Source organism: Phocoena phocoena, chromosome 17, assembly GCF_963924675.1.
Source record: "Phocoena phocoena chromosome 17, mPhoPho1.1, whole genome shotgun sequence".
NCBI classification, from domain to species: domain Eukaryota; kingdom Metazoa; phylum Chordata; class Mammalia; order Artiodactyla; family Phocoenidae; genus Phocoena; species Phocoena phocoena.
The window spans coordinates 80009170-80025555 of NC_089235.1; the positions used below are offsets into that span (position 1 = coordinate 80009170).

General features: G+C 64.6%; 3 protein-coding genes across 3 annotated transcripts in view; 2 read left to right on the forward strand and 1 right to left on the reverse strand.

The window, feature by feature from the left end:
* ZNF623 (zinc finger protein 623) overlaps nucleotides 1-16386 on the forward strand; it is a 281848-nt gene that overhangs the window by 199317 nt on the left and 66145 nt on the right.
* GSDMD (gasdermin D) lies at nucleotides 4600-8012 on the forward strand. The gene is made up of 10 exons (XM_065895724.1): nucleotides 4600-4816; nucleotides 5000-5192; nucleotides 5859-6027; nucleotides 6143-6245; nucleotides 6478-6531; nucleotides 6794-6889; nucleotides 7014-7189; nucleotides 7331-7472; nucleotides 7569-7642; nucleotides 7773-8012. The coding sequence occupies exons 1-10, from the start codon at nucleotides 4600-4602 to the stop codon at nucleotides 8010-8012; spliced, it is 1464 nt and encodes a 487-aa protein (XP_065751796.1).
* On the reverse strand, nucleotides 11955-16370 carry MROH6 (maestro heat like repeat family member 6). Its single transcript, XM_065895725.1, is given in 15 exon segments — nucleotides 11955-12048; nucleotides 12050-12143; nucleotides 12277-12342; nucleotides 12454-12571; nucleotides 12813-12932; nucleotides 13184-13235; nucleotides 13237-13361; nucleotides 13534-13908; nucleotides 14018-14132; nucleotides 14227-14364; nucleotides 14414-14595; nucleotides 14782-14900; nucleotides 15511-15664; nucleotides 15834-15986; nucleotides 16248-16370. Coding segments are annotated over 15 exon segments (2028 nt in total).

The following is a 16386-nucleotide window of genomic DNA, read 5'->3' on the forward strand; positions in this document are numbered from 1 at the left end:
CCACTTGACCCTCCACCCTCACAGCAAAGCATGAGCCTCAGAACCAGATCCTTTTGGGAGAAAAGTTGATTAATCTACTGTTTCCTAGATGGCAGCATTTCCACGAGGCTCTCGGGGACCACTGTGGATGGATGGTGTGAATCTCACCTCCACAATTTCCCACATGCCCTAGTACTGGGCAAACCTAACTAGGTGGAAGAGACACCACCGCCCCCCCACCCCGAGCCCAGCAATGCCTGGATCCCAGCAGTAAGAGCCCCCTGCAGCTGGGGCAAAGTGAAGTGAGGCTCAGAGCGTCGGAAACAAGAGCCGCTTCCCTCTGCAGAGGACCAGTTGGAGTGGGGCAGGGTTCTGAGCCGCTCCCCCGACCCCTGTCAGCACAAAGTGCCCGGAGCCAGGCAGGATGCCGCAGGCCTCCGGACCGAGGACCAAAAGGAAACAAGACAGGAGGGCCGCGCGGGGGAGGGGCGGCTGGAGGCGGGGCGTGGGCGAAGGGAACCGCTAGTCCCCCGCGCCGGCCCCCAGGACGCACCGTGAGCCTCCGCGGATCCCGACCTGCGGGGAGTAGTTTCCCCGCCTGCCTCCCCCCCACCCAGTTCTGCCGCCCCTTCCTGATGCCTACGCCCCTCCTGACTCCCGGGGCGCCCCTGGATCCGAGACCGCCCTGCTCTGGGGCCGCCCCGTCGCCCAGCGATCCGCCGAGCGTTGATTGAGCGCCTGAAGGACAGGCCCCGCCGACCGGCGGTCCGAGCCGCCGCCGAGGGTCCGGGCCAGCAAGCGGGGCGGGGGCGGCGAGCGGGAGGGAAGCCCCGGGGGGACTCAACTCCCAAAGGAAAGGACTCCTGGGACTTCAGTGCGTCTGGCGGCCTCTCGGCCCCTCGCTCCGCGTTCGTTCACTCCCGGCCAAGCGGCTCTCGGGCACACGGGACCCTCCGGGGCGCCTCTTGCCCGCGCGGGCTCCTGGGGGCGCGGCAGCGCGGGCCGCGGCTGCCGACATCCTGGGCGCCGACTTCCGGCACCCTGGGAACCCCCAAAGTGTCACTGGGAGGCGGGCACAGGGTGGAGCCAGCCCCCTGGGCTGCACCACCCACATCGCGGACCCAGATGAGCCCGAGGCCCACAGCTCCCCCTACCCCTGCCTGGACCCTGGCCGTCCCTGATGCCCGATGGCCGGGGCTGGGAGGGTTCCTCGGGCCGACTACCCCCTAGCCCCGTCTCACGCGGTCCTGGCCTCCACTGTCCCTGCCTGGAGGACAGTGGACACCCTCAGGCTCCTCTCCCTAAGCCCACTCTCCCATGTCCTCTGAGGTATCCCAACCGCTGCCTCCAAAGGCCTGTCCTGGTTATCTTCTGTCCTTGTTCCTCCCAGGGGCTCGGCCCTTCCAGGGCAGAGGCTGTGGCCTCCACTGCCCAGCTCCCAGCAGTGCCTGGCCGGCCCTGCCCCACACCGGGTGGGTGGAGGCATCGGGTTGTGGTGAGCTTCCTCTTCCTTAGAACTCTCCCAGAGGTGCTAACCCTTCCCCGCACACAGCCAGAAGCCCCCTCCCAGGCTCCCATCCCTGGTCGAGGTTCTCGCCCCAGGGCGTGGTGTCCTAGCTGGCTCTGGACCCCCAGGGTCTGCCCAGACGTTGCCCAGGGAGGCCTCACCCACCCCCATATCACAGAGTGGCTGTGAGGAAGACGGGAGGTTGCCCCAGACTTCCTGGCCCTGGAACTATCCGGGTGCTCCCCAGGCCTCCAAATGGGGAGGGGGAGGGGGTGCAGGGCCAGCCCCACCCACCTTCCTTCTGCTTTTTCTCCCCAGTGGACTCGCTTCCTGTCATCTCAGGCCGACTCTGCCCTCAGGAGCCTAGTGACACAACCACTCACCAAGCCCAGTACCTCTTGTTTAGGTTATTGCCAAAGAACTGAACATGTGAACGAGGAGTCGCTGCAGCAATGCCCTGGCCATGCTTCATTCAGCCCCGGGGCACCGCAACATTCCAAAACACACCCCCCAGGAAGTCACTTTCCCTGCACTGGCATCGGGGCCGCTGCCAGCGGCTCTACCTGGAGGGGCCCTTGTCCCATTCAGGGCCAGAGCCCTCATCGGCAGGAGCACATGGCGCCAGGTGCTGATAAACACTCATGGCTCGAATGAATGCGTGTGGCGGACGGAGCCTGCGGGCTGAGTCTCAGGCCAGCCAACTGGCAGGGGCCCTGGTGCGGGCTCCAGAGTGTCACGGGGCCCAGAGGCAGGATGTGGCGGCGGAGCGGTGGAGAAAAGGGGGCACGGGGCTCCTGGCTGCCTTGCACTGGACATGATCCGCAAGCAGCCCAGGAGAGTAAAGGGTGTTGAGAACCTGAGACAGGCCTGGGTGTTGTTACTTGGCTTCAGCTTTTCAAAGTAACAGCTTTATTGAGATACAATTCACATACCATACAATTCACCCATTAAAAGTGTGAAACTCTGGAGTTTTTAGCGTATTCAGAGTTGAGAACATTTCCACTCCCCAAAAGAGGCTGTGTCACTCCCCATCCCCTCCCCGCAGCACTTGGCAACTACTAAGCTGCTTTCTGTCCCTACGGTTTGCCTGTTCTAAACAATTTGCATACATGAATCCCGTGAGGTATTGTCTTTCACGTCTGCCTTCTTTCACTTGGCATAATGTTTGGAGGTCCATCTTCGTTGTGCCGTGAGTCACAGCTTCATTCCTTTGTATGACGGAGCACCACACCCTCCTATGTCTTCCATCGTACGCACTGACCACATCGTCTGTGCTTCCACAGACGGACATTTGCGGTGCTTCTGCGTTTTGGCTGTTAACAGTAATGTTGTGGGAACATCCATGTGCAGGTTTTTGCGTGAACATATGTTTTCACTTCTCTTGAATACACACCTAGCAGTGGAATGAATGAGATCTAACGGTAATTCTCTGTTTAACTTTTCGAGGAACTGCCAGACTCTTTTGCACGCCCGCGGCTGCATCCATTTACATTCCCAGTAGTGTGTGAGGCTCCAATTTCCCCCCATCTTCCCCGACACTCGTTACGTCTCTTTTATACGGTTATCTGTGGGGTGTGAAGCAGCATCTAACTGTGGTTTGATCTGCAGTTCCCTGGCAGCAAATGGCGTGAGCACCTTTTTGTGCGCTTGTTGGCCATTTGTAGCAATACATTTTCTTTGAGGAAATGTCTCTTCAGACCCTTTGCCGTGGCCCAGAGTTTCCAGAGAGAAGGACTGAAGAAGCGCCCAGCAGTTGGAGGCAGCAGCGGGTGGGGCACGAGCTGGCGCACCCTGACCCTCCCCCACCCTCGCCGGGCTGGGGCTGCGGGGGCGGGCTCCCGGGGGTGTTTCCGGGCTGTGGCTGCTCCAGGCCGGCCGAGGTTTCACTTTTGGATCTGGGAAACTTTGGGTTGTGTGCTAGCTCGGCAGCTCCGGGACAGGGCCCTGCGATCCCAGCCAGCAGAGCGGCCTGGCTTCAGCTCTGTGGGCGCGGGCACGCAACAGTCACGGTCACGGTGAGCTGCTCCCACACCCTGCTCCCCGCCCCTGCGCGCCGCACCCCACTGCCTGCCCTGGTTCCAGGGTGGGGCTCTCCCTAGTGCTGGGTGGGGGGAGGCCAGCTCCTCTGGGTGGAGACCCGGTCCGGGCACCCTTCTGCGGCTTCCCCAAGCCCCCCAAGGACTCGCAATTCCAGACCGGTTTGGGGAAGCCCCAGGCCTCTGGGAAGGGGGTGCCCTCCCCAGCCCGGCTGGTTTGGGCTTAACTCCAGGTAGGCCCTCTAGGTGCTCCTTGGGCCACTCTCAGACTTCAGACCATCCCTGAAGCTCAGAAGCTTCCTAAGGGCTGGCCCCCGTGCCTGGAGCCCAGATGTCCTGGGTCCTGAGTCAGGCCCACATTGGCCTCTGACCCCTGAAGACAGACTAGTGGCTCACGGAGCTTTGGGCGCAGAGAAAGCCCTGGAGGACACGTCTAGGAGCTGGGGACACTTTGGCTGGGCCTTGCTGTGGGCCTTTGCACCAACTGCCCAGGAAGTGACGGCTTCTGTTTCCTCCCCTGCCCTCTGAACACCTCAGCCAGCGGGGGGAGCTGCTACAGCAGACAGAGCAGTGGCTTGGGGTCACTCCAAGGCCCCAGCCTTGCCCTGCCCTTCCTCAGTGGCTGCTTTTCGTGAGCAGTCCTAAGCCTTGTTGAAGTGACAAAGGGACGAGAGGCCTTGGTGAGTGGCCAGGGCTGCCCCCCCGCCCCAAGCGCTGAGTCCCAGGGCTTTCTCGGGCTCCACGTGGGCACTCTGATCACAGAACAGATGGTGCGCGTGGCCTGAGTCCCACTGAGGGCTGTGAATGACGCCCCACCCTGGAGGTGCTCATGGCCCCTTGGAAAGGTGGATGAGTGGATGACCGGGTGTGCTTCTGCTTGTTTTTGCGTTGGGTGATAGTCAGCAGCAAGCACCTTCTGCCAGTCAGAGCATCCCAGGACTAGCCAAGCAGGACTGCTTTGGAGGGAAAGAGCTCCCCATCACTGGAGACGTCCAGGTACCTACCTTCCCCCTCTTCCGCCCGCCCTCTTCCAGCCCTGCGGGTGCAAGGCCTGACCCAGCTGCCCTCCTCAGGAGCATGGCATCGGCCTTTGCGAGGGTGGTCAGGAGCGTGGTCCAGGAGCTGGACCACGGTGGGGAGCTCACCCCTGTGGACAGCCTGCAGAGCTCCACCAGCTTCCAGCCCTACTGCCTTTTGGGCAGGAAGCCCTCGAGTTCACGGTTCTGGAAACACCGCTACACACGTGTCAACCTGTCCATCAGGGACATCCTGGAGCCCGACGCCCCAGAGCCAGGTACCCCACTTGGCACTGTCAGAGCCATGGGTCGGGTGGGGGGAGGAGTGGGCAGGCCCGCTGCCACCTGCTCTGGGCCTCTGGGCTCTTGCTTCCAGAGGGCAGGCGCTTTTCAGAGGCCCCTCCGCCCGGGGGGAAAGGCGGCGGATGGTGGGATGGGCCTCAGCTCTGGTCTTGCTCCAGCTGTGGAGTGTGGCAACACCTTCCATTTCCACGATGCTATGGATGGGCAGCTGCAGGGCAGCGTGGAGCTGGCGGCCCCAGGACAGGGGAAGCTGGCAGGCAGGACCGCGGTGTCCGGCAGCTCCAGCGCCTCGATGATTGTGTGCACGCTGCGAGTGGCGCCCAACACCTGGGAAGCCATGCACCGAGAGAGGTGAGCCCTGGGGTGGCGGGGCCCTGCTGAAACTGGGCAGCCTCTGGGTCAGGACCTCGGGGCAGCAGGAGTCACAGGGGGGTCTCTGCCAGGCTGAGGGAAGTCCCAGAGGCAGGGGCGTGCTGGGACCAGTGGGCAGGGAAGGAGGCCGCAGAGGTCCTGGGGGCCTGCACTCTGTGGGCCAGGGCGGCCAGGCAGGGCCCTAGGGTCAGGGGTCAGACCAAGTCCCACTGCGAGGGGGCTGGGCTGCTGGGGTGGAGCAGACACAGGGACCCTGGGGAGAAGGACCATTAGCTCAGAGCGGAGACATGAGATTTGAACCCGGGGAGCGGCAGGGAGTGGAGAGAGCGAGCAGCCAGGTGAGCAACCGGCCAACAGGGTGGGCCCCTCCAGAGGTCTTCAGGTGTCCGCCCATCCCCACTGGACCTTGTCTTTTCTTCCTGCACCCCACCCACTCACAAACATTGTCGGGAGCACCAGGGAGGGAATGATGAGTGTCCCGTGCCTGGGCATCCACAGAGCTCTTGGTCTCCTCGGCCGTGTCACTGCCCCCAACCCCTGTGGCCACAAAGGCTGAGGTCCAGGGAACGGAAGCCCGACCCGTGGCAGGGGGAGGGGAGCGCAGGGTGCACCGCTGCGAGCTTCCCATTGGTCCGCTCGCCACAGGCGCTTGCGGCGGCCTGAGCACCAAGTCCTGCAGCAGCTGCGGAATCGTGGGGATGACATGTTCGTCGTGACCGAGGTGCTGCAGACACAGCAGGAGGTGGAAGTCACCCGGACCCAAAAGCAGGAGGGCTCCGGCCAGTTTGCACTTCCGGGAGCCATGTGCTTGCAGGTGTACGGGGGCTCGGGCTGGGGAGGCAGAGTGGGGTAGACCCCTGCCACCAGCACCCTGTTACGTCTGGCCCCGTGACCCAGAGCCCAGTCCTGAGCCCATATCCATCCCTCAGGGCAGAGGCGAGGGCCACCTGAGCCAGAACAAGATGGTCACCATCCCCGCGGGCAGCATCCTCGCATTTCGGGTGGCCCAGCTGGTTATTGGCTCTGACTGGGGTGAGCCAGGATCACGGTGACTTCTGGGGCCCAGACTCCATGGCAGAGAGGCCTGGAAGAGCCCCAGGGGTCACTGGGGGCATCTGGGTCGGGGTGGCCGAGGGTCCCTTGCTCTGGCCTTTGGGAGGTTGGGGCACAATGGGGGTACTGCACAGGGGGTCCCAGCTTGGGAGGGAGATGCCAAGTGCCCCGCCAACCTGCTTTCCCACCTCTGCTCCTGTCTGGCTGCCAGACATCCTCTTCTTCCCGGACAAGAAGCAGACGACCTTCAGGCCACAGCAGGAAGGTGAGGCCTGTGGACCTGGGCAACGGGATGAGCTGACGAGGCATTCTCCTGCCCAGCACAGCACAGCGGGGGACGCACACACGCGCGCGCGCACACACGGGTGACACGGTGACAGGCTGACACCAGCCTGGTTCGACCTTGCTCCCTGTCCCGGGCTGCCAGTACTGGGGTGGTGGTGACAGGCTGTGAGGGCCGAGGGGAGGCCTCAGGCCTCTCTGGCTCGGGGACCCAGCCCTGCGCTGACCAGCCCTGCCTCGTCCAGGCTACAGGCCCTCCTACATTGCAGGTGGCCAGCTGCAGCGGTCCTCCCGCCTCGCCTCCACAAAATTCCTCCCTATCTGCTTCAAGTTCCTGTCGGGTCAGTACCTTCTTGGCCACCCCCGTGGTGGGCTCCCCTTCTGCCCCCCTGTGGTCTGCCCTCCATAACCAGGGCTCCCCGGGGCCATGTGGGTACCTGGGCAATGGCAGCCCTGTCCCCACAGATGGGCCCGTGGAGGACCGGTTGGCGACCACCGAAGACTTCCAGGGCCTGCAGGCAGAAGTGGAGGCTTGGGCCGTGGGCCTGGAGGGCTTGTCCAGGGAGCCTTGTGGGCAGCTGCTGGGGGCCCTCGGGCAGGTGCTGCGGGACGAGGCGGTCCTGCAAGCCCTGGATGAGTCGGTGAGAGAGCTGGGTGGGGCGTGGGGGGCGTGCAGGGGTGGTGGGTGGGTGGGGGGCGGGGTGGGGCGGGGCGGGGCCGGCAGAGCTGGTGCCTGCGCCCCGCCCCCACGCTCACCCGCCGCCCCACGCCCTTACCCCCAGCTGGAGCACGGCCTGCGTGGCGGGCTTTTGGAGCCTCGGGATGGTCCGGTGGGTGCTGTTCTCGAGTGCCTGGTGTCCTCCTCCAGAAGGCTGGAAAAGAGACTTGCTGGCCCCGTCTTCTACCTGCTGCAAGCTCTAGCTGGTGAGGGGCTCTGGGGCTGGGACAGGCAGGGAGCAGGAATGTGGGCTTCCCTAGCTGGCCTTCCAGAACCCCCTCTCACCCAAGGTCTCTCCCCAGTGCTGAGTGCAACCCAGCACGTGCTGCTGGCTGAGGCGCTGGAGACGGGGGCCCTGTCGGGGGCGTTCAAACTGGTGAGTGGGCCCAGCTTGTAGGGGAGGGGCTGTGCCGGAGGTGCGGACCCAGTGCATCCGGGCTGGGGTGGTGTGGGTGGTGCCAGAAGCCTGGGGGCCCCTCTGACAACCTCCCACCCTGTCCTGCCAGGTGGAGAGCCTTTTGGAGCGGAGCACCCCATGGCAGGAGCGCAGGGCCGTGTCCCTGCCGCACGAGCTCCTGGGGAGCAGCTGGGGCTCAGAGGCACCCACCTGGGTCCTGCTGGAGGAGTGTGGCCTTGAGCCACAGGTGGGCGCCCCCCAGGTGTGCTGGAAACCGGAGGCCCAGGGCTGTGCGAACGCGCTTTACGCCTGCCTCGCACTGCTATTCAGGCTGAGCCGGCTCTGCTAGCCTGCAGCCTGCCCGCAGGGCAGCTCTCTAGTGGGGCAGAGCTCATGCCCACCCAGCTGCCAGGAGCCACACCCAGCCACGTGGGCAGCTCCCCGCAAGGCCTGGGAGTTGAGGAAAGACAATAAATGTGGCGAACAAAGGGAAAATGCTCACTGAGCTTTTGAGGGGCCCTATTTCAGGGGTTGGGCAGCGATGGGGATGGTGCCTCCATATGGGGAGGGCCCTGGGGGCTGAGAGCAGGCATCTCTCCCGTGGGGCTGAGGGGGCATTCCCTGTGCCGCACTGGATCACTCCACAGTGAGCAGCCACGTGGCCGGGCTCCTGGCGCCCTCCCCCAGCCGGCTGGCCTGGAAAGAACGGGACAGGGCGATTCCAGCCCTCAAGATGGTTCTCTGTCTGCCTCAGGGAACTTGAGAACGTACTGATGCAGGTAGCGGGGGCTGTCCTTGCCCTCCGGGGCTGCAGAGAGGACAGAGAAAAGGTGTACTGACAGGCAGACAGATCTGCACTCCTGGGGCTACACTGGGGCCCCAGGGAAGTGACCCGAACCAGAGAAACTGGCCTTTGGGGTGTGTCTCATCCAAATTAATTCGCTCAAAGGTAAGAGTCTCTCGAGAGGAGGCCTCTGGGCCCCTGAGTCGCAGTCCCTGGGCCTTCAGCAGGGCTCAGAGCCTCCCTGGACCAGGGTGCCTGAGCCTCCCTGGGAGGTGGGGGCAGGGGTGGAACGGCCCCACGTGCAAGGAGAGATAGTAACTGATTCAGCCAAGGAGTTATTCTCATCTTGGAGCTTGAACAGCCAGGAGAAATTCGCCTCTCCCCGTGGGAGCCAGTCTGCCATCCTCCGCCTGGCGGAAGGCAGGGGAAGCCGCACTCCCCTCCTGTCAGGCTCACCGCCGCCCTGCAGCCTCAGGACTGGCTAAAGAGAAGGGATGATCGGCCCTGCTGTGGTTGGGACATTAACCCCCGAGAAAACTCAGGGTCAAGGCCAACAGTAAAATTAATATTAAAACGGAGGGTTTGGGTCTTCCCTGGTGGCACAGTGGTTAAGAATCCGCCTGCCAATGCAGGCGACGCGGGTTCGAGCCCTGGTCTGGGAAGATCCCACGTGCCGCGGAGCAACGAAACCCGTGCGCCACAACTACTGAGCCTGCGCTCTAGAGCCCGTGAGCCACAACTACTGAGCCCGCGTGCCACAACTACTGAAGCCCGCGTGCCTAGAGCCCGTGCTCCACAACAAAGAGAAGCCACCACGTGAGAAGCCCGCACACTGCAACGAAGACCCAACGCAGCCAAAAATAAATAAATAAATAAATTTATAATTAAAAAAAGAAAACAAAACCAGAGGGTTCCCCAAACATCCCAGATCCTGGTACAGAAACTGCTAGAAGGGACCTCCCTGGTGGCCCAGTGGGTAAGACTCTGTGCTCCCAATGCAGGGGGCCCGGGTTCGATCCCTGGTCGGGGGACCAGATCCCACATGCATGCCGCAGCTAAAAGATCCTACGTGCCGCGACAAAGATCACGAGTGCCGGACTAAGACCTGGTGCAGCCTAAATAAATAAATAAATGTTTAAAAAAGCAAAAAGAAACCCCTAGAAATCTACCCCTCACACAGGGAGAGGAGAAGCTGGACGCCTCTCAAGCCTGTTTGTGTTCACCAGGGCCCACGCCCCTCCTTTGGGAACCTCATTAGGGGGACTTGAAAGGCAAAACCAAGGGGGACGGGACTGGAAGAGCCTGGACAGCCTGGACACTCACAGACCAGCGATGCTCGCCTGGGAGCGGGGCTATGGCAGCACTGATCCACCTGGAGCCTCCCTGAGGATCCCAGCAGAGAAATCCCCGAGAAGGGTTACACTCCCAGGACAAAGCAACGGGCTCTAAGTGAACCTAACACCTGGCAAGCAGGGAGTCTAGCAGGGCTTCCAGCGATGGGGCAGGGGACCGTGGCAAGGCAGTCCTGCACACAAGACTGATCATGCAAGCGAAGCCTGCACTCCAAATGGCCGCTACAGGGCGGAGTACGGGCTCCCAGGCCTAAGAAGCCCAGGCATCACGGAGGTGTCGCGAGAAGAGGCGGGGTGCTGCCTGCCCGAGCCCTCATCTGAGGCTGGGCTCTCCTCTCCAGTGGGCATCACTGTGGGGGTTGCCACTAGCCTGCCCAGCTGTTCTCTGCAGTGGGACAAGCGTGTGCCTGGTGGGGAAATGGGCATCAAATGCTCACCCAGCTTCTGGCTCCTCGGCTGCAAGCAGTGGGGGCCAGGCTTGCTTCTGCCCATGGGGGCTGCCACTGAGGTCCACCAGGCTCCTGATGAGCCCGGGCCCAGACCCAGCCCAGGTCGGGCGGCTGTGAGGGTGCTCCTCGTGGGCCCTACCTGCAGCCATGGAAGCTGAGGAGGGACCCCCGGGCCTGGGAGCTGGAGCCTCCGTGATGGGTGACAGGCGGAAGAAGCCCCTGAGGACATTCCCACCAACCTCCCTTCCTTCCGTCCTCCTCTCCTTCACGGGCGTCTGACAGCCTCCTGGCCTCTCCAGCGTGTACCCCGATATATTTCTTGTAGTTTAATCCAGTTTGGGCATCTGCTTTGGAGAAGCCGAACCAATACCCCAAACCACACCCCTGGCTTCACACAGACCAGTGCCCTCGGCCCGAGCCTCCCCTGCCCTGGGAATGACCTACGAGGAGACCCAACCCCTTCCTGCTGAGCCCCAACCCCATTGGCTCAGCATCCATAGGCCCAAAGCACAGCTTCTCAGCTTCTCAGCTCAGGGTGAAACCTGCCTGACCTTCCGCCCACCCCGGAGCTGACCCAAACTCCTGGCTACGTGCTGTCTTCCTTGTAATCTTAGCCCGAGCCCGATCTCGGACCAGGCCCAGCGCATCAGAACCCAGCCTTGGCCCAGACCCAGGCCCCAGACAGACGCTGAACCCCTAGGATCTGTGTGTTTATTTTAAACGCTTTCCACAGGGATGGGCAGGACCCCAGCCTCCAAGAGGCTGTGTGAGTTGAGGCCTCCTCTGAGGAGGAGGCAGCATTGGGGGGGCCCTGAAAGGGCAAGAGGACACCTCAAGGTGGGCACTCCAGGTGGAGGAAGCCGCCCGTCCAGGGTCTGGATGGATTGGGTCATGGCCTCGGAGCCGTCCTGAGGGGCCTCTTCCCCACACGTCCAGTCACGCCTCCATTCACCCCTGAGCAGGGTGCTGGGGTGCTGGCGCGACAGCTCAGCCTAGTGGGGTGCGAATGCTGGCAGCCCACACCTGAGCCCGCAGGTGTCATCTCAGGCCCGTGCTGTCCAGTGGGGAGGTCAGGGACAGCTTCCGGAGAAGGCCCAGGTGGGGTCTGACGCGGTAAGTGCGGGGGAGGGGCAGGCACGGGGCCAGGCTGTGGGGCAGCGGGCGTGGACAGGAGGACAGATCAGTGCTTCTTGGCCAGGAACCTCAGAACCTCAGGCCAGGACATGGCCAGCCAGGAGTGGAGCACGTGACGAGGGGTGATGGGCTGCTGGGGTGGCCGGGAGGGCCCAGGCAGAGGGTGGCCTATCACGGCGCCGGCTCCCAGGGCTGTGCCAGCTTCACAGTGGCCCCCGCCAGGCCTCGGCCCGGGAGGTCAGGTGTCATCCAGGCAGGGGGCTGAGGGGGGACAGATGGACCCAGGGGTGTACGAGGCAAGAAGCTGAGGGTGAAATGGTGCTCCGTCAGAAGGTGCGTGCCCCGTCTAGGTCGTAGGGCTGTCTGGGGGGGTGAGCTCCCAGAGAGGGGTCTTGGTGGGCAACAGGCCTTGCATGGCTCCGGGGGGCAGGCATTGGTGCCCAGCACCAAGCCCAGGGTGCCCCTCAAGGGGGGGGCCTCTTCTGCAGATCTGCCCCTGCCAAGACTGGCCACAGAGCGGTGGGGTGCCAGACAGCACCCTGGCTCCCACCCGGAAGGCGGGCCAGTCGGGCTCAGCCTGGTCCTAAGCAGCCCCAGGGGCCAGCAGGGCTCCGGTGGTGCTGGAACGGGCTGTCTCTGTAGACTGGTGGGGGCCGGGCAGGGTGGGCGTGGCGCCTGAGCCAGCAGCACCACCTGCTGGGTGGACGCTTGTGCCGCTGCCACCACAGTGGGCTCAGGGTCACTCTGCTGCTGCCCCAGGTCTGTGGGGACAGGGCAGTTCATGGCGTGGGAGGGCCCCAGAGCCCCAGCTCTCCATCCATCCATTCCCATCCGCTCCGCCCTAGCACCCACCACCTTTCCGGAACCCCATGCCCCGGTGAGTCGGGTCCTCACCCTGGAACAGATTGTCTAGCAGGTCCTGGTTGATGCGGCTCGGGCTTGAGTGACGGACCAGGAAGCCTGGACCAAAGCAAACCCTGAGTGCTGGCCCCATGCCCACAGCAGGGAGGGGCTGGCCCAGCTCCCAGAGCCCTAGGTGCAAGGGACAGTGTGACACCAGGACTGCCTTACCCATGAGCACAACAGCTGCCCAGAGCAGGGAGTCCTGTGGGCTCCGCAGGTAGCCCTGGGTCTGGCTCAGTAAGAGGGGCACGTGACTTGGGTACCACTGAACCCGGGGACAGAAGGGCTCATGGCAGGACAGGAGGGCCAATTCTGCATGGAAGGGAGGCCGCAGAGGTGAGTCCAGGGGCTGAGGACCCTGGGGATCCCCCGGGACATGGCATCAGGACCTGAGGCTTTAGACCTGCCACCACCTTGACTGGAAGGGTGGGAAGACTCAGTTTGGGGGGAGTGGCCCTGGTGTATATTGGACCAAGCGGGCAGCTGACCATATACCCCATCATTGTCACTGTCCTCCCCCAACTGACCAGGCAGTGGCAGATGCGGCTTAGGGCCTCAGGGCTGTTGCAGTGGGCCACGGTGACCATCTCCTCCAGTAGGCCCCAGCGCAGGGCCTGGTCACAGAGGGTCAGGGTCCACTCTGAGCTCTGGAACAGGGGAAGGGAGCAAGGTTAGGAGTCCAGAAAGTGGCAAGAAACAGCCTGGGAGGGGGAAGGTGGCCAGGATGAGGGGTGGAGGCGCAGGCGGCCCAGGAATGACCAGGAACCTGGCTGCGCATGTCACCTGCACCTGAGGTCCTGGGGGAAGTCCCCGACCTGTAATCTTTGGAGAGGCAGCTGTCGTGGGAATGGGTGGGGCTGGGTGGAGACAGCCATGGGACAGTCTTGGGGGGACTGACCTCGTTGGTGTCCCGGCTGGGGTCATACAGTCGCAACAGCAGCGGCACGAGATTGCAGCACCTGCTTCCGCAGGGGGCCGCGGAGCCCCACCCGGAGCCCCACCCGGAGCCCGCCCCGGCCGCGCCGCACCAGCGTCCCGAGGAGCCCGACCGCCGAGGCGCGGACCGAGTCCCGGGCCTGCATAGCAGGGCGCGGTGAGGGCGGAGCCAGCGGGGAGAGGGTGTCCGGAGGGCTGCCGTCTGGGGGCGCGATCTGGGGGCCGGGAGCGGGGCCTGGTTGAGGAACCCTGGGAGAGCCTGGGGAGGGGGTGGTGACGGCGGGACGGGCGGGGCCGGAGGGGCGGGCTCACGTCTTCCAGAAGCGGTGGGAGGAGCGGTCCCAGCTCCGCGCCCACGAGCCGCATCAGGACCCTCCGCAGCGTCCCCAGTGCGGCGCCCACGAGCCGCGCGTCACCCTCGCCCAGGGCGCCCAGGAGCGCGGGCAGCAGCGTGCTCACGTGACGCCACCTGCAGGGACGGGGACTCGTGGGAGACCCCTCGCAGACCCCGCCCAGACCCCGCCCAGTCCTGCCCCTCACCTTCCTGCGGTTCAGCGCCAGGTGGCCGAGGCCCAGCAGGCCCAGCCAGTGCACGGTGGGCTCGGGGTCGCCCTGCCAAGCGCAGAGCCGCTCCAGGATGACTTCCTCCCCCCGCAGACGCCGTATGGTGGGCCGGCTCTGCAACAGCTGGGCGGGGGGACACAGGGTCGGCACGCTCGCGTTCCCGTGCCGGCCCGGCCGCTTAGGGGCCAAGTCCATGGTCACCCCTCACCACCCATCCTGGAAGCGGGCTCACTCCGGTGAAGAAGGCCATAGCCGTGAGGCGCTGTGCGTCTTCCGCGCTGCGCAGCTGGGGCAGCAAGTCCGCGAACAGGCCTCGCAGCTGGTGGTCGGCGTGCGCCACCATGGCACTGTGATGAGGCGGAAATGGGAGCTCTCCCTCCGCTTCCGGCCTCGCCCCTCACGAAGCCTCTACCCGACAACCCCCATGCCCCTGCCCTGCACCTGGCCAGCAGCAGGACACCCTCCAGGTGGGTGTGGGCTCCCACCAGTCTTCTCCAGCCTCCAGCCTGCTCCATGCACGTGACCACCATTCAGCAGGCATCCCCAGTGAACAGGGCCTTCAAGGCCTCCCCTGTGCAGCTGGAGGGCACTGGCCCAGCCCTCACTCCCCCCGGTGTGCACCCCTCACCTGGCGTGGCTGTACGGTAGCCCTTGGTGGGATGGGGCCCAAACCTTGGGGATGTCAGTGGGGCATGGGTCCCAGGCCAGCTCACGTAGCTGTGTGACCAGCACAAGAAGATGCGGGTAGAAGCCCCGTGTGGCACCCACGCAGCCGGACACAGCCAGCATCTCCCCAAGGGCGCGAGTGGCCTATGGAACAAGGGGCTCATTCAGGCTCAGACACCGCAGACAAGGCGAGGACAAAGCCTCTATGCTTGAGAGACGTTATGGATGGGTGTGACTCAGGTGACAGCCTGCTGCCCCCGAACCCCTGAGCCCAGACTCTCCTGTCCCCTTGGGCCAGGGCCAGGGGAGTCCCCTGGCAATGCCACCTACCGCCAGTGCCTCCAGCTGGAACCTGGCCGAGCCCTTTAGCACCCAGGGCAGCTGCACCAGCACCTGCCCGTTCTCGCGCGGGCTCTGGCTCAGGCCACGCCAGAGCTCGGCTGCCGCCCCGGGGGCACGGGGCGTGCGAGCCAGAGCCCGGCGCGCCGATGAGGGGAGTCTCCAGGTCGGGGAGGCGGCCACTAGGACTCCAGCAGGAGGAGGGGCAGGTAATCAAGCCCGCGATCCCAGAGAAACAAAATAAGTGGCGTCTGTGCAGAGACCACAAGGGAGCCAAGTCTGCAGGACCAGCTGCCCGGCCAGCTGCCCGGCAGGGACCACTCAGAACCCCGTTTGGCCAGTAGCGGTGAAACAAGCCTGGCGTTATGAACACTCACCGTAGAGAATAAAGCCACAAATAGCTTCTCCTGGGGCAGACTACCGAAGAGCCACGGGCGTTGGGGTGCAGCAGCCTGGCTTGCTCAGAAGCACACCCCGCCAGGCTGGGCTGCAGGAGAGGCCTGGAGAGAGAAGGCAGGCCCCAAGCCTGGAACCCAGCACTGAGGACCCTCAGTGGATGAGAGGCAGGAGCGGAAGGCAGGGAAGGCCCTGCCCCGCCATGACCCACCCCACCCTGGGCCAGTCTCCACAACAAGCTGGAAAGGGGAGGGAAGCTGCGTCGGGGCCGCGGTGGGGGGGGGGGGATGCGGCGTCCGGCGGGGCGGGGCGGGGCGGGTTACCGGGCCGGGGGCAGTGAGCACGGCAGCAGTGGACACACCACGTCCCGAGGGTGCTCCAGGGCCAGTGCGCTCAGCACCTGCAGGGCCGCCCGCTGGGGCCTCCACTCCGCCGGGCTGGGCACCTGTGCCAGCAGCCCTCGCACAAGGCCGTGCACCTGGCGAGGAGGGGCGGACGTCAGTAGTCCAGTCTCCGTGACCCCTGCACGTTACCCTCAGTACCCCGACCAAGCAGCTGCGGCCTGAAGGGGGCTGCTCCCTCTAGCCTCCAACCCTGGAGGGGACCAGGCGGGAGACTCCAAGGGCAGGGAGGGGACGGGGGCTAACCTGGTCCTCCAGCCGCTCCCCCCGGGCCTCCAGGGCTGAGGACAGGGTGAGTGCTGTCGCCCGCGTTCCCGCAAAGCCAGCCTCGTCCAGACAGGCAGCCGTGTACGACGCCAGGTCTGCGAGGGCCCCCTCTTCCAAGGAACTCTGGGGAGTCTGGGAGTGGGGGCGAGGGGAGACTATGAGACCCCCTTGCTTCTCCCCCTCTCTTCCTCCCCACCCCGTCCCAGCTCTTGACAAAACCCCCGTGCCTTTCTGTTTTTTTCCGGCTCCGTCCCCCTTTACCCCCCAGGCATCCCTCCTGCTCACCAGACTGAAGACCGGGTCCCTCGGGGGCTGGCTCCTGGGCAGGAGGCTGGGAGAAGGGCTCACTGCCAGCTGGGGAAATGGCGGCTGCCTGCCCAGGCTCTACCCCACGTTCAAGCTCAGGTTCGGGCTGAGGGCAGGTGGAAGGGGGGCCCGGATCCCTTCAGCCAGAGCCGTCAGGGTTAGGGCTCCCACGGGAGCCCCCCGGGCCCAGTCCCACGCGCCCCCAGCCATGGCCGCGGCGCACACT

Excerpts from the sequence above, each read along its gene's own strand:
- GSDMD (XM_065895724.1), top strand. The coding sequence starts at position 4,600 with ATGGCATCGGCCTTTGCGAGGGTGGTCAGGAGCGTGGTCCAGGAGCTG. Across the intron at positions 6,028-6,142 it reads CGGGAGCCATGTGCTTGCAG|GGCAGAGGCGAGGGCCACCT; the intron begins GTGTACGGGGGC and ends TCCATCCCTCAG. Across the intron at positions 7,643-7,772 it reads TGTCGGGGGCGTTCAAACTG|GTGGAGAGCCTTTTGGAGCG; the intron begins GTGAGTGGGCCC and ends CTGTCCTGCCAG.